Source organism: Pan paniscus, chromosome 5, assembly GCF_029289425.2.
Source record: "Pan paniscus chromosome 5, NHGRI_mPanPan1-v2.0_pri, whole genome shotgun sequence".
In the NCBI taxonomy this organism is placed as follows: domain Eukaryota; kingdom Metazoa; phylum Chordata; class Mammalia; order Primates; family Hominidae; genus Pan; species Pan paniscus.
In genome coordinates this window covers 141,144,800-141,172,072 of record NC_073254.2, presented here as the reverse complement: position 1 = coordinate 141,172,072, position 27,273 = coordinate 141,144,800, and the positions used below count along the sequence as shown (strand labels likewise).

The following is a 27,273-nucleotide window of genomic DNA, read 5'->3' as shown; positions in this document are numbered from 1 at the left end:
CTAAAGTATAATAAAAAATTAAAAAAAAAAAAAAAGAAGACATACATGTGGCCAACAAACATATGAAAAAAAGTTTAATATCACTGATCATTAGAGAAATGCAAATGAAAACCACAATGAGATATCATCTCGCACCAGTCAGAATGGCTATTATTAAAAAGTCAAAAAACAACAGATGCTGGCGTGGTTGTGGAGGAAAAAGAATGCTTTTACACTGTTGGGAGTGTAAATTAGTTCAACCATTGTGGAAGACAGTGTGGCAATTCCTCAAAGACCTGAAGACAGAAATAGCATTTGACCCAGCAATCCCATTACTGGGTATATACCCAAAATAATATAAATCCTTCTAGTAGACAGATACAGGCACACTTATGTTCATTGCAGCACTATTCACAATAGCAAAGACACGGAATCAACACAAATGCCCATCAATGATAGAAAATGTGATACATATACAGCATGTAATACTATGCAGCTATAGAAAGGATCATGTCCTTTGCAGGGATATGAATGGAGCTGGAGGCCATTATCCTCAGCAAATTAATATAGGAATGGAAAACCAAATACTCTATGTTCTCACTTATAAGTGGGAGCTGAATGATGAGAACATATGGACACATGGTGGGGAACAACACACACTGGGGCCTGTTAGAGGGTGAAGCTGGGGAGGAGGGAGAGCATCAGAAAGAACAGCTCATGGATGCTGGGCTTAATACCTGGGTGATGGGATGATCTGTGCAGCAAACCACCATGGCACACATTTGCCTATGTAACAAACCTGCACATCCTGCACAGGTACCCTGAACTTAATAAAACTATATAAATGTTAAATGCAGTAAAGAAAAAGAAATAGATTGATAAATATTTCTGCCTTTTTTCTTTACAATCCAGAGACTTGATTTAAAAATTAACACATATTCAATCAAAAGGATGACAAAGGTGATATATTTATTTTTTCAGGGACTTTATAATTGATGGCTTATCAGTGGAGAGAAATCATGTTCTTGTTAGAATAAATCTTGTTGGTGGGCCATTGGAACGGATTTTGCCTCCGAGGATACTCGAAAAGGTGAGTGTGGGGCAAAGAGAAGTGGGATGTGTTTTTCTGACATATTTTGAAGCAAGATAGCCAACTCAAAGTCACCCTAAACTTTACCTCTTAAATGTCTACATCACAGAGTTGAACTTATTACTTGAGAATATTTAGAATGCAAATAAATACTTTCAAACTAAAATAATATTTTTGATGTCTAAGGGTCATGAATGCTAAAGTAGGGTATGTATTGTTTGCATGTGTAGTAGAGTAGGTATTGTTTTATTAAAAAGTTATTTTTCTTATGCACCTTTGAATATTTTACTTTCAATGTCTTTCTCATTCATGATACTTAACTTTTATTATTAAATGACATTATTTTTTATTTTATTGGAAACATTGAGTACCTCTCCTTCCATCAATATTCAAGTATGGGTTTCTCATGAAGGTTTTTCATTTGTTTTCATTGTTGTTAAGAACCTTCTTGCTTTGACTGTCACTCTCGGAAAGATAAGATAGAAATGACTGACAGCACGAGAAAAAGTTTTGTGGAAAAAACCACAGGTTTCTTTTGAAGATTACAGTTTTCCTTTTATGAAAAAAAAACACAGTAAATTTATCATTATCAATTCTGCTTGCTACAAGTTACCATATGTTTGTCCTCAGTACTAATTTAATATTGTTTCTGTTACAGCTTGTTTTAAGTATTACCCATTGGAATATTGAAGTATAGTATCAAATAGCTTTTGGTTAATTGGGCAACAACTGCAGAATTTATGAGCAAGAAAAGCCAGTTTAAGTTAACAATATTTCAGCTAGCTTTAAAATTCAATATTATTTTAGACCACTTCCTAAAGTCATCTGTCTTGGTTCTTTTTTAGAGTGATAATCCATATCCTTGGCCAATGTTTTCATCATATCCATTGCCAAACTGCTATCTGTCAGACATTACAAGAAATGCTGGTATAAAACAAGGTAAAATATTTACCATCAAATGCCATATTATTTTTAAAGCTTTTGTTATAATTTGAAAAAAAGAAAATACTAAGGAAGATGAATATTGACTGCATTTAGCATGTATACATGTGTGCATTTATGCCTATTTCTTTGTATTTTTTTCCTCATGTTTCTTACTAACTTGGTACAGTCATGCACTGCATAATGACATTTTGGTTAATGATGGACCAAGTATACAAAGGTGGTCTTATAAGATTATTATACCAGATTTTTACTGTACCTTTTAAAATCTTTAAATATGTTTAGATGCACAATATCATTGTGCTATAATTGCCTAGTATTCAGTACAGTAACATGCTGTATAGACTTGTAGCCTAGGAGCAATAGGCTACACCGTGTAGCCTAGGTGTAGAGTTAGAGTATACCCTCTAGGTTTGTGTAAAATCACTCTACAGTGTTCACAAAGTGACAAAATTGCTTGAGGATGCAATTCTCAGAATATATTCTCATTATATTAAGCAATGCATGACTATTTGTATGAGGCTAATAATTCTTATTTCTTGTTGCTAAGGTGTAGCTGATCTGTCCAGTAGCAACAGCTGTTTGATTAAAAAAAAAGTAATGGTCTTTGATTTGTTCAATTAATTCTAGGTATGTATCAACAGAGTAGTAATTTTTAGTAACTGCTATGTGCTATACACAGGTCTTGTATACTCAACAACTGGAATTAGTGAAGATTATGGTTCCCACCTTTGTGGAGTCATGAACTCTTACAGAATGCATTCAAATAATTAGATAATTGTATAGCAGTACAATGTGATGGGAACTAAATAGAAAAATGTATAGCCTGCTAGGATAGTCCATAAGCAGGATACTCTTCCAAAGAGGAATATATATATAATGAGGCATGTAGTTTAAATATTTATTTTCTGAGTAAGAGAAGAGCATTTTTTCTTTTTGGCAGAGGAAAAAGCAGAGGGGCTGGAAGAAGCAAGTTACAGTCAGAGAACTGTGGTAGTTGAACAATGTCTGAGATTTGGAATGTGACAGCAAGAGTGACAGGAAGTAAGACTGAACATGTAAGCCCAGCCATAAGACCAGTGGAGATCAAACTCAGGTGTTTAGACATTATCTTATGAGCCACTAAAATTCAAACAGAATTTTTAGGCTAGAGAATTCTAAGATGAAAGATGAAGCTACATGGCCTATCTGCAGGCCACCACTCTTAAACTCTACCTACTGGATAGAAGCCCAAATTACAACATCAAAAACATTTTGCCAGTATACAGTGCCTGTGACACTTAAGGCAAAAATTCAGCCACAAATAAAGTTTCTGTATAGAGTTGTAGCTCTCTGAAAACACCCAGAAACAAAGCCAACTGAGTATACTCAACTTACCTCACAGTTAAAGGAACACCAGCCCTCCACATGGCAATTCAAAAAGCCGGAGTGTCCTCTTACCTCCAACCAAATGCACTAGTTTCCCAGCAGTGGTTCTTAACCATATTGAAAGGAATGAAATGACAGACCTAGGATTCAGAATCTGGCTGGTAAGGAAGATCATTGAGATCCAGGAGAAAGTTGAAACCCAGTCCTAGAAATCCAAGGAATCCAGTGCAATGATCCAGGAGCTAAAAGAAAAAATAACCATTTCAAGAAAGAACTAAACTGAACCTCTGGAATTGAATAATTCACTTTAAGAATTTCATAATTAGTCCTAAAGCATAGTCAGAAGTATTAATAGCAGAATAGACCAAGCTAAGGAAAGAATCTCAAAGCTTGAAGACTGATTCTTAAATCAACTAAGTCAGACACAAAGAAAAAATAATTTTTAAAAATGACCAAACTTCCAAGAAATATGAGATTATGTAAAGAGACCAAATCTATGACTCATTGGCATTCTTGAGAGGGAAGGAGAGAGTGTAAGTAACTTGGAAAACATTTGAAGTCCATCAAAATTTTCCCAAGTTTGCTAGAGATGTAGACACAAGAATTTAAGAAATACAGAGATCACTTGCAAGATACTATACAAGATGACCATCCCCAAGGCACATCATCATCAGATTTACCAAAGTCATTGCAAAAGAAAAACTTAAAGGCAGCTAGAGAGAAAGGTTGGGTCACCTACAAAGGGAACCTCATCATGCTAGCAACAGACTTTTCAGCAGAAACCTTAAAGCCAGAAGAGATTGGAGGCCTATTTTCAGCATTTTTAAGGTAAAGAAATTTCAACCAAGAATTTAATATCCCACCAAACTCAGCTTCAGGGTAAAGGAAATATAAAATCCTTCTCAGATAAGCAACTACTAAGGGAATTCATTACTACCAGACCAGCCTTACAAGAGGTCATTAAGAGAGTGCTAAACATGGAAATGGAAGATCAAAACCTGCTACCACAAAAACACACTAAAGCACATAACTCACAGACAGTATAAAGGAATTACACCATCAAGTCTATAAAACAACCAACTGCCAACCGAATGACAGGATCAGAATCTCACATATCAGTACTAATACCCTGAATGTAACTGGCCTAAACACCCCACTTAAAAGGCATGGAGTGGCAAGCTGGATAAAAAGATAAGACCCAACTGTCTGCTGTCTTCAAGAGACACATCTCACATGTAATGGCACTCACAGGCTCAAAGGGATGGAGAAAAACAACCACACAAATGGAAAACATAAAAGAGCAGGTGTTGCAGTTCTTGTATCAGATAAAATAGACTTTTAACCAACAACAATCAGGAAGAATAAAGAAGGCCATAACATAATGATAAAGTGTTCAGGTAAACAAGAAGACTTAGCTATCCTACATATGTATGCACTCAACATTAGAGCACTCAGATTCACAAAACAAGTTTTTCTTGACACAGGAAAAGACTTATATAGCCCCTAAATTATAGTGATGGACTTCAACACCCTATTGACAACATTAGGCAGATCACTGAGGCAGAAAATTCCACAAAGATATTGTGGAATTAAACTTAACACTTGATGAAGTAGACCTAATAAGTATCCAAAGAATACTCCACCTAACAATGATAGAATATACATTCTTGTCTTCTACACATGCAACATATTCTATGATTGACCATATGCTTGGCCATAAAACAAATGTCAGTGAATTTTTAAAAATGATGCCAAGCACACTCTCAGACCACAGTGCCATAAAAATGGAAATTAATACTAAGAAGATTTCTCAAAACTACACAAAAACATGGAAATTAAACAACTAGCTCTTTATAACCCTTGAGTGAACAATGAAATTAAGTCAGAAATAAAAACTTTCTTTGAAACTAATCAAAATAGAGATGCAACTTACTAACATCTTTGGGATGCAGCTAAATTTGTGCTAAGAGATAAGTTTATAGTCCTATGGCTTTCATCAAGAGGTTAGAAAGACCTTAAATTAATGATCTAACATCATACCTAGAGGAAATAGAAAAAAAACCCACCTGACTCCAGAGTTAGCAAAAGAAAATAAATAATTAAAATCAAAGAAAAACTGAATGAAATTGTGACACAAACATCCATAAAAAAGATAAGTGAGACCAATGATTGATTTTTCAAAAGGAAAAACAAGATAGATAGACTGCTAGCTGGATTAACAAAGAAAAAAAAAGAAGATCCAAATAAGCACAGTCAAAAATGACAAAAATGACATTACAACTGATCCCACAGAAATACAAAAGATCAAAATACAAAGAGACTATTATAAACACTTCAATGCACACAAATTAGAAAGTCTATAGGATATTGATAAGTTCCTGGAAACATGATATCCTAAGATTGAACCAGGAAGAAAGTAAAATTCTGAACATACCAATAACAAATTTCAAAACTGAATCAGTAATACAAAGCCTAACAACCAAAAAAAAAAGCCTGGGACCAGATGGATTCATACAGAATTCTACTAGATGTATAAAGAACTGATAGCAATCCTTCTGAAACTATTCCAAAAAGTTGAAGAGGAGGAGCTTCTTTATAACTTATTTTACAAAGCCAATATTATCCTGATACCAAACTCTGACAGAGACAACAAAAAAAGAAACTTTAGGCCAAATATTCTTGATGAACATAGGCAAAAAAAATTTCAACAAAATACTAGCAAATGAAATCCAGCAGCATATTTTTATCCAGCAGCAAAAGTTAATTCACCACAAGTTAGAGTTTATTCCTGAGATGCAAGGTTGGTTCATCATATGCAAATCAATGAATGTGATTGACCACATAAACAGAATAAAAAACAAAAACTACATTACCGTTTCAATAGACACAGAAAAAGCCCTCAGTAAAATCCAACATCTCTTCATGATAAAAACCCTCAATAGGCTAGGCATAAAGGAACATATCTCAAAATAATAAGAGCCATCTATGACAAATCCACAGCTAACATCACAGCATTATACTGAATGGGTAAAAAGTGGAATCATTCCCTTTGAGAACTGAAAAAAGACAACTATGCCTACTCTCACTACACTTGTTCAACATAGTACTAAAAGTGCTTGCTAGAACAATTAGGCAAGAGAAAGAAAGAAAAAGCATCCAAATAGGAAAAGAAGAAGTTAAACTATCTCCCCTTGCTGATGGTACAATTCTATACATAGAAAACCCTAGGATTCTAATAAAAGGACCCTAGGAATGATAAATGATTTCAGCAAAATTTCAAGATACAAAATCAATGAACAAAAGTCAGCTTTTCTATACAACAGTATAGATTGAAAGCCAAATCAAGAACATAATCCCATTTGCTATAGCCACACACACACGCACACACACACAATAAAGCCTAGGAATGCATCTAACTAATGATGGGAAGTAGTTCTACAAGGAGAACTACAAACATTGCTGAAAGAAATCAGAGATGACATGAATAAATGGAAGAATATTTCTGCTCATGGATTGTAGGAATCAATATTGTTAAAATGGCCATACTTCCCAAAGCAATGTATAGATTCAGTGCTATCCCTATTAAAATACCAATATCATTTTTCACAGAATTAGAAATATGTATTCTGAAATTCATATGGAACCAAAAAAGAGCTGGAATACCAAAGCAATACTAAGTAAAAACAACAAAGTTGGAGACATCACATTACCTGACTTCAAACTATACTATAAGGTGAAAGTAACCAACATGGCATGGTACTGGTGCAGAAACAGACACATAGACCAATAAAACAGAATAGAGAACCCAGAAACAAGCCTACACACTTACTATTAGACCTTTTTCAGATGAGTAGTTTGTGAACATTTTCTCCTATTATGCAGGTTGTCTGTTTACTCTGTTGGTAATTACTTTTGCTGTGCAGAAACTCTTTAATTAGGTTGCACTTATCAATTTTTGTTTTTGTTACAATGGCTTTTGGAAACTTAGCCATAAGTTTTTTGCCAAAGCCTATGTTGAGAAGGGTGTTTTCCAGATTTTCTTCTAGGAATTTTATAGTTTGAGATCTTAAATGTAAATCATTAATCCATCTTGAGTTAATTTTTGTATATGGTAAGGTAGGGAGCTAATATCAAGAATCTAACAGGGCCTTGAACAAATCAACAAGTAAAAAACAAAAATCCGATTCCCTGACAAGATGGCGTAATAGGAACAGCTCCAGTCCTCAGATCCCAGTGAGACCAATGCAGAAGGCAGGTGATTTCTGCACTTCCAACTGAGGTACCTGGTTCATCTCACTGGGACTGGTTAGACAGTGGGTGAAGCCCACGGAGGGTGAACAGAAGCAGGGTAGCTCTGTTCTCACCTAGGAAGCTCAAGAGTTTGGGGAACTCCCTCCCCTAGCCAAGGGAAGCCATTAGAGACTGTGCCATGAGGGACGGTGCTATCCAGCCCAGGTACTATGCTTTTCCCACCATCTTCACAACCCAGAGACTAGGAGATTCCCTTGGGTTCCTACACCACAAGGTTTCAAGCACAAAACTGGGCAGCCATTTGGGCAGACACCAAGCTAGGTGCAGGAGGTTTTTTTTTTTTTTTTTTTTTTGTACCCTAATGTCTCCTGGAACGCCATTGAGACAGAACCATTCACTTCCCTGGAAAGGGGGCTGAAGCCAGGGATCCAAGTGGTCTTGCCCAGCAGATCCTACCCCCATGGAGCCCAGCAAGCTAAGATCTACTGGCTTGAAATTCTCACTGACAGTACAGCAGTCTGAAGTCGACCTGGTATACGCAAGCTTGGTGGCGGGAGGGGCATCCACCTTATTAAGGCTTGAGTGGTGGTTTTCCCCTCACAATGTAAAATAAGCCACCTGGATATTCGGACTGGGTGGAGCCCACCTCAGTGCCTCAAAGCCCCTGTAGCCACACTGCCTCTCTAGATTCCTCCTTTCCGGGCAGGGCATCTCTGAAAGAAAGGCAGCAGCCCCAGTCAAGGGCTTATAGATAAAACTCGCATCTCCATGGGACAGAGCCCCAGGGGGAAGGGGCGGTTGTGGGTGCAGCTACAGCAGACTTAAACGTTCCTGCTTGCTGGCTCTGAAGAGAGGAGTGAATCTCCAAGCACAGTGCTTGACCTCTGGTAAGGGACAGACTGCCTCCTCGAGTGGGTCCCTGACCCCATACCTCCAGATGGGGAGAAACCTCACAGCAGGGTTCAACAGACACCTCATACAGGAGAGCTTCAGCTGGCATCTGGTGGGTGCCCCTCTGGGACGAAGATTCCATAAGAAGGAACAGGCAGCAATCTTTGCTGTTCTGCAACCTCCAATGGTGATACCCAGGCAAACATGGCCTGGAGTGGACTCCCAGCAAACTCCAGCAGATGTGCAGAAGAGGGGTCTGTTAGAAGGAAAACTAACAAACAGAAAGCAATAGCATCAACATCAAGAAGGACCATGCAAAAACTCCATCCCAAGGTCACCAATAGCAAAGACCAAAGGTAGATAAATCCACAAAGGTGAGGAAAAACCAGTAAAAAAAAGCCAACAAGTCCAAAAACCAGAACACCTTTTCTCCTGCAAAGGATTACAACTCCTCTCCAGCCAGGGAACAAAACTTTGGACAGAGAATGAGTTTGACAAATTGACAGTAGGCTTTAGAAGGTGAGTAATAACAAACTCCTCCAAGCTAAAGGAGCACTTTCTAATCCAATGCAAGTAAGCTAAGAACCTTGATAAAAGGTTACAGGAATTGCTACTAGACTAACCAGTTAAGAGAAGAACATAAATGACCTGATGGAGCTGAAAAACACAGCACGAGAAAATTGTGAAGCATACACAAGTATCAGTAGCCAAATCAATCAAGTGGAAGAAAGTGTATCAGGGATTGAAGATGAGCTTTGTGAAATAAAGCATGAATACAAGATTAGAGAAAAAAGAATGAAAAGGAATGAACAAAGCCTCCAAAAAATATGAGACTATGAGAAAAGACCAAACCTACATTTGATTGGTGTACCTGAAAGTGATGGGGAGAATGGAACCATGTTGGAAAACACTCTTCAGGATATTACCGAGGAGAATCCTTCCCCAACCTAGCAAGACAGGCCAACATTCAAATTCAGGAAATACAGAGAACACCACAAAGATGCTCCTTGAGAAGAGCAACCCCAAGACACATAATCGACAGAATCACCAAGGTTGAAATAAAGGAAAAAATTTTAAGGCAGTCAGAGAGAAAGGTCAGGTTACCCACAAAGAGGAGCCCATTAGACTAACAGCAGATCTCTCTGCAGAAACCCTACAAGCCAGAAGAGAGTGGAGGCCAATGTTCAACATTCTTAAAGAAAATAATTTTCAACCAGAATTTCATACCCAGCCAAACTAAGCTTCATAAGTGAAGAAAAAATAAAATCCTTTACAGACAAACAAATGCTGAGGGATTTTGTCTCTCCAGGCCTGCCTTACAAGAGCTCCTGAAGAAAGCACTAAATATTGAAAGGAAAAACCAGTACCAGCCACTGCAAAAACAAACCAAAATGTGAAGACCATCAACACTATGAAGAAACTACGCCAACTAATGGGCAAAATAACCAGCTAGCATCATAATGACAGAAACAAATTCACACATAACAATATTAACCTTAACTGTAAACAAGCTAAATGCCCCAATTAAAAGACACAGACTGGCAAATTGGATAAAGAGTCAAGACCCATCAATGTGCTGTATTCAGGAGACCCATCTCATATACAAAGACACACATAGGCTCAAAATAAAGGCATGGACGAAGATTTACCAAGCAAATGGAAAGCATAAAAAAGCAGGAGTTGCAGTCCTAGTTTCTGATAAAACAGACTTTAAACCAACAAAGATCAAAAAAGACAATGAAGGGCATTACATAATGGTGAAGGGATCAATGCAACAAGAAGAGCTAACTATCCTAAATATATGTGCACCCAATACAAGAGCACCTAGATTCATAAAGCAAGTTCTTAGAGACCTACAAAGAGACTTAGACTCACACACAATAATAGTGGGAGACTTTAACACCCTACTGTCAATATTAGACAGTTGATCGAGACAGAAAATTAACAAGAATATTCAGGACTTGCACTCAGTTGTAGAACAAGCAGATCTAATAGACATCTACAGAACTCTCCACCCCAAATCAACAGAATATACATTCTTCTCAGCACCACATAGCACTTATTCTAAAATCAACCACATAATTAGAAGTAAAACACTCCTCAGCAAATCCAAAAGAATGGAAATCATAATAAACAGTCTCTCAGACCACAGTGCAATCAAATTAGAACTCAGGATTAAGAAATTCACTCAAAACCGCACAACTACATGGAAACTGAACAACCTGCTCCTGCATGACTACTGGGTAAATAATAAAATTTAGGCAGTAACAAGTAAATTCTTTGAAACCAATGAGAATAGACACAATGTACCAGAATCTCTGGGACACAGCTAAAGCAGTGTTAGAGGGAAATTTATAGCACTAAATGCCCACAAGAGAAAGTGGGAAAGATCTGAAATCGACACCCTGATATCACAATTAAAAGAACTAGAGAAGCAAGAGCAAACAGAATTCAAAAGCTAGCAGAAGACAAGAAACAACTAAGATCAGAGCAGACCTGAAGGAGATAGAGACACAAAAGACCCTTCAGAAAATCAATGAATCCAGGAGTTGGTTTTTTGAAAAGATTAACAAAATAGACCACTAGCCAGACTACTAAAGAAGAAAAAAGAGAAGAATCAAATAGACACAATAAAAAGTGATAAAGGGGATATCACCACTGATCCCACAGAAATACAAACTACCGACAGAGAATATTATAAACACTTATATGCAAATAAACTAGAAAATCTAGAAGAAATTGATAAATTCTTGGACACATACACCTTCCCAAGACTAAACCAGGAAGAAGTTGAATCCTTGAATAGACCAATAGCAAGTTCTGACATTGAGGCAATAATTTATAGCCTACCAACCAAAATAAGCCCTGGACCAGATGGATTCACAGCCAAATTCTGCCAGAGGTACAAAGAGGAGCTGGTACCCATTCCTTCTGAAACTATTCCAATCAATAGAAAAAGAAGGACTCCTCCCCAACTCATTTCATGAGGCCAGCATCATCCTGATACCAAAACCTGGCAGAGACACAACAAAAATAAAATTTCAGGCCAATATCCTTGATGAACATCGACGTAAAAATCCTCAATAAAATACTGGCAAACTGAACCCAGCAGCATATTAAAAGCTTATCCACTACAATCAAGTCGGCTTCATCCCTGGGATGCAAGGCTGGTTCAACATATGCAAATCAATAAATATAATCCATCACATAAACAGAACGGACAAAAACATTGATGATCTCAATAGATGCAGGAAAGTCTGATAAAATGCAACACCCCTTCATGCTAAAAACTCTTAATAAACTAGGAATTGATGGAACGTATCTCAAAATAATAAGAGTTATTTATGAGAAACCCACAGCCAATGTCATACTGAATGGGCAAAATTTGGAAGCATTCCCTTTGAAAACTGGCACAGATAAGGATGCCCTCTCTCACCAATCCTATTCAACATAGTGTTGGAAGTTTTGGCCAGGGCAGTCTAGCAAGAGAGGGTATAAAATACCTAGGAATCCAACTTACAAGGGATGTGAAGGACCTCTTCAAAGAGAACTACAAACCACTGCTTAAGGAAATAAGAGAGGACACAAACAAATGGAAAAACATTCCATGCTCATGCATAGGAATAATCGATATCATGAAAATGGCCATACTGCCCAAAGCAATTTATAGATTCAATGCTATTCCCATCAGGCTACCATTGACTTTCTTCACAGAACTAAAAAAATGTACTTTAAATTTCATGTGGAACCGATAAGAGAGCCCGTATAGCAAAGACAATTCTAAGCAATAAGAACAAAGCTGGAGGCATCATGCTACCTGACTTCAAACTATACTACAAGGCTACAGTAACTGAAACAGCATGGTACTGGTACCAAAACAAATATATAGACCAATGGAACAGAACAGAGGCCTCAGAAATAGCACTACACATCTACAATCATCTGATCTTTGACAAACCTGACAAAAACAAGAAATGGGGAAAGGATTCCCTATTTAATAAATGGTGTTGAGAAAACTGGACCCCATATGCCAAAAAATGAAACTGGACCCCTTTGTTATAACTTATACAAAGATTAACTCAAGATAGATTAAAGATTTAAATGTAAGACTTAAAACCGTAAAGACCCCAGAAGAAAACCTAGGCAATACCATTCAGGACATAGACATGGGCAAAGACTTCATGACTAAAACACCAAAAGCAATTCCAGCAAAAGCCAGAATTGACAAATGGGATCTAATTAAACTACAGAGTTCCTGCACAGCAAAAGAAACTATCATCAGAGTGAACAGGCAACCTACAGAATGGGAGAAAAAACTTTCAATCTATCCATCTGACAACGGATAATAATACCCAGAACCTACAAAGAACTTAAACAAATTTACAAGAAAAAAACCAACCCCATCAAAAAGTGAGCAAAGGGTATGAACAGACAGTTTTCAAAAGAAGACATTTATGCAGCCAATAAACATGAAAAAAAATAGCTCATGATCACTGGCCATTAGAGAGATGCAAATCAAAACCACAGTGAGATACCATCTCATGCCTGTTAGAATGGTGATCATTAAAAAGTCAGGTAACAATGGATGCTGGAGAGGATGTGGTGATATAGGACTGCTTTTCACTTTGGGAGGCTGAGGCAGGCAGATCACCTGAGGTCAGGAGTTCAACACCAGCCTGGCCAACATGGTGAAACCACATCTTTACTAAAAATCCAAACATTAGCTGGGCATGGTGGCACATGCCTGTAATCCCAGCTACCCGGGAGGCTGAGGCAGGAGAATTGCTGCAACCTGCTAGGCAGAGGCTGCAGTGAGCTGAGATAGTGCCACTGTACTCCAGCCCAGGTGACAGAGCGAGACTCCATCTAAAAAAAAAGAAATAGGGACGCTTTTACACTGTTGGTCACAGTGTAAACTTCAACCATTGTGGAAGACAGTGTGGCAATTCCTCAAGGATATAGAACTGGAAATAGCATTTGACCCAGCAATTCCATTAGTGGGTATATACCCAGAGGATTTTAAGTCATTCTGTTATAAAGACACATGCACACGTATGTTTATTGCAGCACTGTTCACAATAGGAAAGACTTGAAACCAACCCAAATGCCCATCAGTGATAGACTTGATAAAGAAAATGTGGCATATGTACACCATGGAATACTATTCAACCATAAAAAAAATTAGTTTATGTCCTTTTCAGGGACAGGGATGAAGCTGGAAACCATTATTCTCAGCAAACTAACACAGGAACAGGAAACCAAACACTGCATGTTCTCACTCGTAAGTGGGAATTGAACAATGAGAACATATGGGCACAGGGAGGGGAACATCACACACTGGGGCCTTTCGGGGGATGGGAGGCAAGGGGAGGGATAGCATTAGGAGAAATACCTAATGTAGATGACAGGTTGATGGGTACAGGAAACCACCATGGCACATGTATACCTACGTAACAAACCTGCACGTTCTGCACATGTATCCCAGAACTTAAAGTATAATAAAACCAACCAACAAACAAATATTCCAATTAAAAAATGGGCAAAGGACATGGACTGATACTTCTCAAAAAAAAAAAAAGACATACAAGTGACAAAAATAATATGAGGCTGGGCGCAGTGGCTCACGCCTGTAATCCCAGCACTTTGAGAGGCCGAGGCAGGTGGATCATGAGGTCAGGAGATCAAGACCATCCTGACTAACATGGTTAAACCCTGTCTCTACTAAAAATACAAAAAAGTTAGCCAGCCGTGGTGGCAGGCACCTGTAGTCACAGCTACTCAGGAGGCTGAGGCAGGAGAATGGCGTGAACCTGGGAGGCGGAGTTTGCAGTGAGCCGAGATTGCACCACTGCACTCCAGCCTGGGTGACAGAGCAAGACTCCGTCTCAAAAAAAATAAAAAAATAAAAAAATATAAAAAATGCTTACCATCACTAATCATCAGATAAATGCAACCAAATCAACAGATACCATCTCACACCAGTCAGAATGGCAATAATTTAAAAGTCAAAAACAGATGTTGGCAGGGCTTCAGAGAAAAGAGAACACTTACACACTTTTAGTGCAAATGCAAATTAGTTCAGCCACTGTGGAAAGCATTCTGGAGATTTCTCAAAGAACTTAGAACTGCCCTTCAACCTAGCAATCCCACTACTGACTATATATCCAAAGGAAATAACTCATTCTATCAAAAACACACATGCACTCGCATTTTCATTGCAGCTATTCACAATAGCAAAGACATGGAATCAACATAGGTGCCCAAGAATTGTGGATTGGATAAAGAGAATATGGTGCATATTCACCATGGAATACTACACAGCCATAAAAAGGAATGAAATCATGTCCTTTGCGGCAACATGGATGCAGCTGGATGCCATTATTCTAAGTGCATTAATGCAAGAACAGAAAACCAAATACTGCATATTCTCATAAGTGGGAACTAAACATTGAAAACACATACACATAATGATAGAAACAATATACACTAGGGACTACTAGATAGGGTGATGGAGGGAGGAAGGGGGAGCATGGGATGAAAAGCTGCTGTTGGCTGCTGTGCTCATCACCCTGGTGACAGGACCATCTGTATCCCAAACCTCGCTGTTGCTCAGTATGCCCATATAGCAACCCTTTACGTATTTCCCCTGAATCTAAAATTTAAAAAATACAAATAAGAAAATTAGGTTAAATGAACACTTTTGAGTAGAAAAATATATTATTAGTTCCTAGGAATCAGTGCTCAGAGAAGTATAATTTTATTTTCTCCCCTTATCTATGATTCAGGAAAAGGAGTAATAATAGTTTCTCTGTGTAACCCAGAATATAACTGCAGATGACTGACTTAGGTGTGAATGTACTGCTGCCAGTATACCCAGTATGGTGTGTCTCCAGGTTACTTTTCTAGTCTCCTAGATGACTGTTTTCAAAATTTCTCTCTTCTCAAACCTTCTTCTCCTTCCCCATGCTTCGTTTAGTTAATAGCCATGTTTCCTATTTTATCAATGATGTAGAAATAGCCAATAAAGAGCTTCCATGTGTTCCTGAGGCATATCAACTCACTTAACTACATCGGTGCCAATTTAGGCTTTCTATTATTATCATGAAGGAACTGCCAGTGTGACTTGTGAAAACCGATTTCTCCATTTGTGCGCTACATTCCATCTGGTTTCTTCTGAAAGATTTTGCTTCTAGCAGTTCTCCCTTTTTCTTTTCTCCCTTATTTCTGGATCTCCAGACTACTGGCCAACACTGCAGATTTTGGACTCATCAGCCTCTATAATCACATGAGCCAGTTACTTATAATAAATCTCCTTCTATATATGTACAAATTCTATTGGTTCTGTTTCTTGGAGAACCCTAATACAGTTGATTTTTAGTATCTATAGCATAGCATGATGGAAGGCATCCATCCTTCACATCAGTCTTCAACTAGCATTGCCTCACTTTTGATCTTGCCTACCCCAGCTTTGTTTACTTTCAAGGCTTTAAACTGTTTTCTCTCTCCAGCTAGAGCCTCCACACCTGTCTGTTCTACTTGCCCTATGTCTACTCTTTAACCTCTGCAAATCATATAGTCATTTAATATCACTTTTCATCAACTTTATACAGACCATTAATCCATTAACCCTTTTCTGGTTGTTATTGAATCCTATTCAGGTAGATCTCCTTGACCAGGGACTTCTATATTATCACCAGTCTCCTGAGTGAACCTGATTTTTACCACTGCAATTTTAAAAATTAATTTATTTTTTAATTGATAAGCATTCTATATATTTATCATGTACAACATGTTTTGAAATATGTGTACATTGTGGAATGGCTAAATTCAGCCAATTAACATATGCATAATCTCACATGCTTATTTTTCTGATGATAATATTTAAAATGACTTTCTTGGCAATTTTCAAATATATAATACATTGTTAATAACATAGTCACCATGTTGTACAATAGACATCTTAAAACATATTCCTTTTATTTAACTGAAATTTTGTATCATTTGACCATCTCCCCCAATACCCTGCCCTCCAGCTTCTGGTAACCATTCTATGCCCCATTTCTATGAGTTTAAATTTTTCAGTTTGCACATAAGCGAGATTATATAGAGTGTTTTTCTTTCTGTGCCTGGGTTATTTTACCAAACACAGTGTCCTCAAGGTTCATCCATGTTGTCACAAATGATAGGATTTCTCTCTTTTTAAAGCCTGATCTCCCTCTTTATTATCATGTTTTGGCTTGGAGCATCTTTACTTGATCTTTTCGATATGCCAACAAGCATGGTGTTTATTCTCTTATATTTAAAATATCTTCTCTTGGACTACTTTCCCCTCACTAAAATCTCACTTCTGGCCTGCCTTTTACTTCAGAATTCCTTGAAGGAGTTAGCTGAGTATTCCCATTACTCTCTTTCCATTCTCTCTTGGACCCACTTGTAAGCTAATCAGGCTTTCACCCTAATACTCCACCGGCATTCAGCCCACTGGTAAGATCTCAGTCCTCATTACCTAGCAGTATCACTCAAACCTGCCCTCTTTTTTGAAACAATTCCTTCATTTGACTTCCAGAAAATACTCTTGTTTGGTTTTCCTCCTGCATCTCTGATGAATTCATTTGTCTCATTTGTTGGATCTTTCACATCTCTAACGTTTAAACTTTGGAATGCCCCGTAGTCGGTTCTCAGTTGTCTTCTTTTTTTCTAGCTACATTACTGTTGTGAGGATCTCATGACTGAAATACTATCCAATATGCTGATGGCTCTCAGATTTATATCTCTAATACTTATCTTTGCCTTGAACTCATATCTCATGTATTAAACTGTCTACTTGACATTTCTCCTAGTAAGTTGAATATGTATATCAAACTTAACATGTCTCAGATAAATTTTTAATACTCCCCCAAAATTTGTTCCTTTGGCATTTTTTCCCCTTTCAGAAATGGCAACTGTTTGCTCCCAGTTCTCCAGATAATAAACCTAACGGCATTATACCTGTCTTTATGCCCCACATCTAATCTCTGTCTTTATACCCCACATCTAATCTGTCAGCAAATCTTTACATATCTAAAATAAAACCACTCTCACTCATCTACTACCACTCACATTTCTTACCTGCTGCAATGTCCTGCCAAGTGTTTAGTCTATTCTCAACACAGCAACCAGAGGGATGCTGCTGAAACATGGGTTAGATCATATTACTCTTCTAATCGAAATCCTTCAATGACTTCCCTGTAGCTTACAAGGCCTAACACATTTGTGACATCTTTACTGGCATATGCTCTGTTTTAGGGAGTGTAGTACTATCTTAAGCCTTATTTAATTGCTTATTTTCCCACCATACTGGATAGGAACTCTTACTTTCTGTTTGTTTCTAAAGCACAAGTGTTTGAATACGACATTATTCCCAATTTAAAACTAGTACCTGATACTTCCTTGTAATAAGAGTGATCCTGATATTATTGTGGTTTTGTTAAGGAAGACAGCATGATCTAGGCAGCAATAGATAGCCTAGGAAGATATTTTTACAGGGATTTAGTCAATTCATAATATCTCATTCTGATATTGCTGATATCTGTGTCACTGACCATATACTCTTAGCAGAAAATGAGAAAGTCAGAAGCATGTCCAGCTTCATTTTGTACCTAGGAGAGTATAGTGATGCTTTTTCTGTGAACTCAATGAAAAAAAAAAATAGAGCTAAATGTGTTTCTAACAGGTATGTGTCTGGTTAAATACCATTAAATAAAGCTAAACATTAATAGTGCACTTTAAAAAATACTATGCTTAAGGTAGCAATATTTAAGACACCAAAGTTATTTTAACAGCAAGAGTCATCTACTTTCCATTCTTGTTTTGTGATTCACATGTAATGATTCACAGATTTTGTAAGGTGTTAGTTTAGTCATCATTTGCACTGCACAATTTTGGGATATAATTTCATTGTTGTGGGAAAAAAATCACTTCGGTTGTGTGCACATGGTGGCATCCTCTTCATTTGTCTCCTAGCTTCTAGATTTATTCTGTTTGCTGCAGTTAGCATCTCATCTGTTAGATTGCCTCTTGTTAGCTCATTGGCATCAGTGTTAACCATTAGATGATTCTTCTTCATCTATAAATAAGAATTTTGAGACATCATCTGGTTCAATTATTTTTCTTTATGAACATTTTTATGGTCACCATATTAAAATGTAAGTGGCCATTTAAAAGCTATTCATCTATACATTCTCTGTGTATGTATGTATACATATATGTATATATGTACACTTGAATACATGTATATGAGTATATGTATAGATCATCACACACAAAAAATTCACTTCCATGTGGTAGAAATAATTTGTACTTAGAATATCATTTCTCTGTTACCTGAGGGTATAGATAGGTAGTATAATACGTACTAATGTTATAACTTATATTGTGGTACTAATGTTATAGCTAGTACTATAATATAAGCACTAGTTATATGTACTAGTGTTATAACTTACTGCCTCTGCAAAAGACAAAGAAGAGGCAAGCAGATTGGGTGGAAAAGAATAGTCATACTATGGTCAAAAGCAAGTACCAGTTAGCATGTTAGGAGCTGTTAAGGCAAACTACTGGAGATTGCTTCATAATTCCCTTCTGTATGGAACAGGAAGGTAGTAAAATAGTAATTTAATTTCTTTTGTTTTTGTTTTTCTGAGCTAAAATTAGATTTCCCAGGAGTTATTACCCCATTGGCTAGTCCACTCTACTATGTTGCATTTCAACATGCTCAGAATGAGGACTTCTTTCTCAGAGGAGTATGGGAAATTCAGAACTTCCATATAGAAAATTAAAAATAGCTTGAGGAATTAGATAGCATACTCCAGTCATTGAAAGCATCACAGAGACACATCTTAAGAAGATGAGATGTTTGTTGTTCTTATTTCCCCATCTAGCTTCCTATATCCATTTTATTACTTAAAAATACTTTTATAATGTTTATTCAGGATGACCTATAAAATAATCAGCATTCTAAATTATATCTATATCCTATTTATCTTACTGCCATGGAATTTCTATCTTTATCAAGAAACCTTTTGGATGTATATTTACTCAGTTGAGGCTGCTATCTTTAAAGAGGAGAGTAATTTTTCTGTTCATTTTTTATATGTTTCTAGTGCTACTAATGAGACCAATAGAACATCCGAAGTGGCGCTGACTCACAAGGTTACTGGCAGTCATGCCACTTGGCATTAGATTGCCTTTCTCTGATCTTATGCATAAACATTCATGCCAAGTCTGCCCTGCAGACACTGGCTGAGTGACAGATGAGAGGAGTACTTAGACAAAGGTATCCAGTGAAAGAGCGGGCTAGGGGACTGCCGGCACTAGGGGCCAAAAAGAGTTTGCAGCCCCCCTAAGCTGGCGATGCTTGCATTTATTTAGTACAGATTTAATGACAAAGGCTTGGAGCAAACACAATTTGTGGGTAATAAACATTGTTGACCCCTCGAGTAGAGAGCAGTCTTGCGCATGAATGATCAAAAGTTGGTTTTAGGACAACATAAGTAAACAAGCTATCTAGATAAACTCCTCTACATTCCCTTGTTATTTGCTTTTTGCTATTAGCTAAAGGTAAGAGGATTAGGCTGCCTTTAGCCATAACCTTTTCCTAAAGCTTTTGCAAAACCTTCCGGCTTTTTTAAAAGTTTTGTGTCTTTCCTGTAACTTTTTTTTTTACAACTTTTCCCACCACCCTGACCGAACTCCTACACATTCATGCATAAGTTTCTGTGTGAACATGCATTTCATTTCTCTTCAGTATACCTAGGATTGGAGTCGCTGGATTATATGATAATCTATGTTTAATCATTTGAGCAGCTGACATAAATTATTTTCTATATCTCTTCATCTGACCTTTTGATCTAACTATTCCAGTGGCTATGAAGTGGTATCTCATTGTGATTTTGATTTGTATTTTGCTGATGACTTTTCATGTGTTTTTTGGCCATTTGGTATCTTCCTTTGAGAGTGACTGTTCCATCACTTTGCACATTTTTAATTGAGTTATTTGTTTTTTAATAATTGAGTTGTAAGAGCACTTTATGTATTCTAGACATATGTTTCTTATGAGATAAGTGCTTTGCAAACTTCACTCCTTAAAAGACATTAGGCTTATGCCTCTGATCCTTTGCTCTTGATACTCCCTTTTCCTGGAATACTAATTCCTACTCTTCCCATGGGTGTCCTGTTTAAACCTTTTGAGCTTAGTCTAAATGTCACTTCTTCAGAGAAGTTATCTCCACCTTATCTAAAATATATTTCTTCTCTTCCTTATTTCTCTCTCTGGACCTTTGTTTATTTCTCTAAGAGTATTTATACCTTACAGTGAGTTTATGTATTTATGTATAGTCTACCACCCTAAAATGTAATTTCTATGAAGCAAAGATGCTGTTTGCCTTAAGTAGTAGGCAGTACATAAATATTTATTGAATGAAAAAGTAAATAATCAATGCTGGATTTCTTTCTCCTGTATTTTTTCCATTATCAAGCTCTCTCTTCGACTCTGTCACTGGACATTAAAACTTTTGTTCAGGCTAATCTAAAGTAAATTTAGGAATTTTTACTCATATTTGGAATAACCTCTGATTTGACTCATGTTCTAGAGTATGCAAAAGTTTGCAGTTAGAAAGCTTCTTGAGTTAGACTTCCGTATATATTATTCATGAAGTAGACACCTTTATTATAGTTATTTCATCATTTAGCAAGTGGTACTTTACATTTTTATGGCACATAAAAGGTGTGCATTGTTAGCATTACATCCTATTTTTTCACAATTGAAAAAAATAACTAAAAAATGTACGGCCTTTTAGTCTGCAATTACTTCAAATTTAGTCTTTTATAGCTTCAGTACCTTACTTGACTACCTTCTCCATCACATTTCTGCTTATCTGATAGGAAATTGATTTTCTGCCTGGTAAAATATTCTTTTTCAAATACAATATAAAAGAGTAAGTTATATGGTTATAATCATTCCTTTTAATGTAATATACTAAATAATATTAAAATCTTTACAGTCAGATCATTCCAATACTTTTAGCCAGATAGTTTCAGATGATATTATTCCTCTATGAGAAAACAGATCATTTTAAAGTTAATAATATGTAAGATATAAATATCCCTCTATAGTATCTTTTTTTTTTTGCCCCAACCTGATGTAATTTTTTTTACTACAAATTAAATGAGATCAGGGTGGGGGAAGGTGTATATTACATAAAACAGAAGCGAATTCTAGTTAGAACTTGTTTTTCATCATTTGTAAATTTTCAGCTGTGAATGAATTCAGTATAAAATATGTCTTGAATCATTGGGTTCTATGTATGAGTCAAATGTCCTTGAAAACCATATTATGCTCTTAGGTAAAGACCATGATGCTAAGCCACTATATTGCCTCTATATTATTTGCATAGTTTTGGCACTTTATAAAAGTAGACAAGTGAAAATACAAACCCCTGGCAATGTTAATGCATTAATATTTTGGGGAATGGAAAAGGTATTCCTTTTGTAGATATTACTATATATAAAGTTTATTTTGAATATTTTATAGTTGCAAAGTACTATTTATAGAACAGTTAGAAAATTATTGCAATGCATTTTGGTTAATAACAAAACTAATGATAGATAACATTTCTAAATCAGAGATGGGGCCAAAGAACAAGAATACCATATTCTGTGTCTCTGGAGCTATGCAGCATTCAGTGAGTGAGTAAAAAAGTTCTTGGGTTTTATAATTATAATCTTAGGATGCCTACATATTTTATCACCTTATGCTGATATTAAGGTTTTTTTTGCATTAAAAGATGTTGAAATTTAGCCTTCTTAACTACAAATGTCTATTTTTTTCACTAGAACAATATCCCTAATTTAGCAAGATAGTTTTCATTAATCTATACTGATTTTGTTTAACAATTTTTCTTGTTCTTATTGGATATATATCCTTATTCACTGGTGTTGATTCTTGCTGATACTTTCTGCCTTTTCAGAAATTAAGTCTCCATTCATGTCTCTGATGAATTATTGCCATTTCATTTACAAATTGATGACAATCCATTCTCCAATTCTAATAGTAAAGATTTAAAATTGGAATATTACCTGCATAGTATGTGGAAATAAACTTTTTAAGAGAGAAAAGGGGAGAATGAGATGGACTGTAATTGCAATTGCATTTTGATAAAATAATGAAAATTGCCTATTTAACGAATGACTGGACTGGATTGCCTTTGCAAGTGTGATGAATTATGTAAAATTTAGGATTACTAATTCTCCCCCAATCAACTAAAAATAGAATCCCCTAGGCATGAGTAAAAATTCTTTGAAAAATAATATGGTATGGCTGGGCATGGTAGCTCACACCTGTAATCCCAGCACTTTGGGAGGCCGAGGCGGGCAGATCACAAGGTCAGGAGATCGAGACCATCCTGGCTAACACAGTGAAACCCTGTCTCTACTAAAAATACAAAAAAAATTAGCCAGGCGTGGTGGCGGGCGCCTGTAGTCCCAGCTACTCCAGAGGCTGAGGCAGGAGAATGGCGTGAATCCGGGAGGCGGAGCTTGCAGTGAGCCGAGATTGCTCCACTGAACTCCAGCCTGCGCGACAGAGCGAGACTCCGTCTCAAAAAAAAAAAAAGAAAAATAATATGGTACTATATGAAGTGTAATATAACATGATGACAGATATTGTGTGTGCTTATTTTAAAAGCCTTTTGTATTCTGTCTTACACATATAGTCTATAAATACTTTTTGTTGATATAGTCTTTTATCAAATATTTATTTAGGCCTTTATGTCAAGTCAGGCATTTTCTCATGCTTTTTTCTTTTCTTATTGTTTCTCACCTTGGAATTAAGATTTATTTTCTGCAGATAAAGGTAATTGACTTTTATTCGACATCAACCTATGAACTGAGGAAACTGGTAGTATGACTGAGATTATGGTTTTTCCCCTCTGTAGTAAATCTTGAGCTGCAGCTATTGAGATGACTAGAAAATCAGAATAAGTATTTTCTTTTGATAAGTAAAACTTAGTTTTCATGTATTTTTACTGTCATATCTATCTATAGCAGAGAAAATAGATCTTCTACTAGTGCAGGTGCAGTAAGATGACAAGGGAAGACTAATTCTTCATTTGTTTATTTCCACCGATTTCTCCCATAGTAAGTGCTTAGTTATCAAATATTAATGAAAAGCAAACGTGGGATGATAAATCCAAAATAAGGAATAATCTATGTAAGATATAGATGACATACCTTAATCCACAGTTGTTCACACAAAATAGAGACTTGTCAGAATTTGGATACTCCCAAATTTATAGATGGAATGATGTATAAATTCCTTGTATTAGTTTTCTGTAGAATTGCTCTCAGGGACCACTCCAAGGTTTTTCCTTGCTTATTATGGTAAGAGTAAAGTGAAATGCTGACTGCATTAATCTAAATGGAGGAAGAGAAAGTAAGTAGAAACACAAAAATAAACTTCAGGATAATACAATGTTGGCTATCTAAATTAAGCCTAGGAATCTCTTGTTAGTTTATAAAGTCTTTATTTTACTTTTTCTCCCTTTTGGAATGTCAGTTATTATTTCAAAAATGGGCACTCAAAATTACTGACTGACATCCTAGAAAGTAATTATTAAACTTTTTCTGTATAGATTGCATGTTTTCCTTTATATTTATGTCGACCTTACTGTTTCCCTCCCCTTGAAATGAAAGAACTATACAGAAGTTCTTTCTGTATAGTCTCTCTTTCTACATCATCTATAATAATCTTACATTTTAATATACTCTTTTTTCCTATATGACCTGAGAAAATAATTATATAATATCCCCAAATATAAAAAGATTATAACGCTTACCATAACAAAGAATTTTAGAGTCTTTGAAATATTTTCAACTATCATCAATCGATTTTTTAAACATGAAACTTGATGTTTTCTTTTTTGTTTTCCTTTTCCTCGGTGGTAAGGACAGAGAATAAAGTAGTTGTTTTTTTTTTTTTTTTTTTTTACCTTCTTCCAATTTTTCATAGTTGTCTATAAATCATAGAGTGGTCTTAAAGAATATAGAGAAGAAGACTATTTCTTTCTCTACCTTACTCATTAGATAAATCAAACCTTTCTTGGGAAAACAAACTGGTAGTTTTCCATGGTGACTTCATCATAACTGGATATAGAATGGATATACTGAGACATCGTTTATTATACTCTGTCTCTAGAAACAATACTGCACTTTTAGAGGAATTTAGACATGGTTGCTATAAAAATAAAGCATTGTGAGTTTAAAAGGGATTATTATATTTAATCACCTAGAAAATATAAATTACTTTCTTATTTAGTCTTAAGAAGTGAATGTTCATTTCATTACAGGAGCCTGTATTTCATTCAGAAAGCAGTCAGAACCTCTTATCAGGACATATTAATGAGGATTTTAAAAATGTATACTTTAAAACACTTTGCCATAATATAGTCATTAGAGTTCTTGTAAGTGAATCATTTTACACATGCATATACTTTTAATTAAATCTTAGTGAGTTCTGATATAGACTTTATAACTAATTGTGAACTATAACTGCTCATATTTTAGTAATGTACTAGTATGCTTAATTTCAATCACTTAAGTAACCTTCAATTATACACATACTTGTTTACATACACATGTGTATATAATAAAATTTCTGTATACAACAGAATACATCTGTTTTAAGAAAGGAGTTTGAATTTTTAGAAATATTCATACACAGATCACCACCACCATAATCAAATATAGAACATTTTCTCATGATCTCACATTAATTCCCTTTGTCTTTTGCAGTCAGCTTCTCCCCACCCACTTGCATACTACCATTAATTTTTTTCGTTACTATAAGTCAGGGCTTCTCAGTCTTAGCACTATTAATATTTTGGGTAATTTGCTTTTCTTTGCCAGGGGGGGATTTTCCTGTGCATTGTGGGATTTTTAGCAGCATCCCTGGCTCCAATCCACTTGATGCCAATAAAACTCTCCCTCTCTCTTCTGAGTTGTGACAATCAGAAATGTCTATAGACATTGCCAAATGTTCCCTGGGGAGCAAAACCATGTCCGCTTGAGAACCACTGCTATAAGATTAGTTTTTCCTGTTCCAGCATTTCATACAAATAGAATTACATAGGATACATTCTTTGTACCTGTTTCCTTTCTCTTAGCATCGTGTTTTTGAGATTGACCCAGGTTGTTACATGTCCCATTCACTTGTCTCTTTTTACTGAGATGGCAGTATTGAAAAACCACAGTTTGTTTAAACATCTACTTTTGGTTTGTGTTTTCTTTAAATCCCTAAAAATAATTGCTTTTATGTCCTTGATAATTTCAATCTTTTGTGAATCTGTGTCTATTAATCTGTTAATTGATGTATCTGCAAGTTATGAGTCACATTCTTTCTTTTTATTCATGTTAGGGGAGTTTTGGGGGGCATTAGACATTATTAGCTTTACATTGAGTGCTAAATTTTGTTGCCTTTCCTTAAGGAGTGGTGGACATTTTTTTGGTGGGCATCTAAGTTGCTTGTGGATCAGCTTTACTGTCAGGGCTTCCATTTTTTTGTTAGGGTGGATGTATAATTGCCTTACTTTAAGACTAATTTTACCTGTTACCAAGGTGTGACCTTTCTGGGACCTCTGTGGAAAACCCAGGTAGTTAAACTAGTACTCTCCATTCTGTTTGGAACTTGGACATCTTGTAACTCTAGGTGTGCTCTGGGAATTATTCAGTTTACAACCCCCAGCTGTTGCTTTCTCAGCCTTGTGAAATTTCACCCTTAGTTTCCACAGCTGATTAATCAGCAGCCAACTTGACAAATAGTTAGCCAGTTTGCTAGAGCTCTTTCTCTCCAGTATTCTAATCCACAAATTTTAGCCTCTTTAATCTCTTTGAAATCTGACACCTGTCTCCTTAATTCAGCAAAACCTCCAGGAAGAAAGTGGACAATCATAAAGCTCACCTCATTGGTTTCCCTTTTCTCAGACATTACAGTCCTGCACTGCCCATTGGCTAATGTCTGAAAACAGTTATTTGATATATTTTATCCAGTCTGGTTATTTACAGCAGAAGGCAAGTCTATTCCTAGTTCCTCCATCGTGGCCAGAAGGAAAACTTTTTTTAATATTCTTTTTTTCCTGATTATAAATATAGAAATGTTCCATATATAAATTTTGGGAAATATGGAATTCTATGTATTTTTCATATTACACTCACAGTCACTAATTTAGAATTGTCATATAAAATATCTATTATGGAGGAGCTTTCATTTTCCCTTACCTCATGTCTCCATATCAAAGGGCCTTTGCTGGAGTAATACCACTGGCCTCTCCCTGGACTTCCTTACTCATTCTGCATAAGTTAAGAGGAATGGCTGATAAGTGAATCTGGAAGAAGGAATAGAAGGTCATGGGCTAGCCTACTTGTAGGCTGCACTTTTAATTTAGCCAGTCTTTAGATTATTTTTGCACTTTTTCTAGCAAGAACAGTCAGGGGGGCCTTTGTCTCTGTCTGCCTATGGCTGAATAGATTTATGGTATTCAGTTCAGGGAAGACATCTAGAAGGCCATGTGGCAGTAGATGCAAGCAATGATGCTTAATTTAGCTGTTTATATACTAACACTGATAACTTTGAACTCTGTTTATCTATACCTATTGGCTTCTCAGTTGGTCCCAAATTTGAAGAAGATAAATGAATTATTTATTGTTCCCCTCAAACTCAGTAA

At 36.2% G+C, this 27,273-nt stretch overlaps 1 protein-coding gene and 1 long non-coding RNA gene across 4 annotated transcripts in view; one reads left to right on the top strand and one right to left on the bottom strand.

Moving 5' to 3' along the window:
- TBC1D32 (TBC1 domain family member 32) overlaps positions 1 to 27,273 on the top strand; it is a 257,725-nt gene that overhangs the window by 172,661 nt on the left and 57,791 nt on the right. For both annotated transcript variants that reach the window (XM_055114085.2, XM_063605438.1), the window contains 2 exons: positions 961 to 1,069; positions 1,915 to 2,008. In XM_055114085.2, the coding sequence (XP_054970060.2) occupies positions 961 to 1,069; positions 1,915 to 2,008 (203 nt within the window). The remainder of the gene's footprint in view (positions 1 to 960; positions 1,070 to 1,914; positions 2,009 to 27,273) is intronic.
- The window catches only part of LOC117980686 (uncharacterized), a 99,528-nt gene that overhangs the window by 28,538 nt on the left and 43,717 nt on the right, over positions 1 to 27,273 (bottom strand). Inside the window, exons 2-3 of one of the 2 annotated variants that reach the window (XR_008625762.2) lie at positions 23,786 to 23,968; positions 6,160 to 18,626 (exon numbers count right to left, since the gene is read on the bottom strand). This is a non-coding gene — a long non-coding RNA (uncharacterized LOC117980686). Of the gene's footprint in view, positions 1 to 6,159; positions 18,627 to 23,785; positions 23,969 to 27,273 lie in introns of those variants that run through there. The other variant, XR_008625763.2, reaches the window with a different exon arrangement.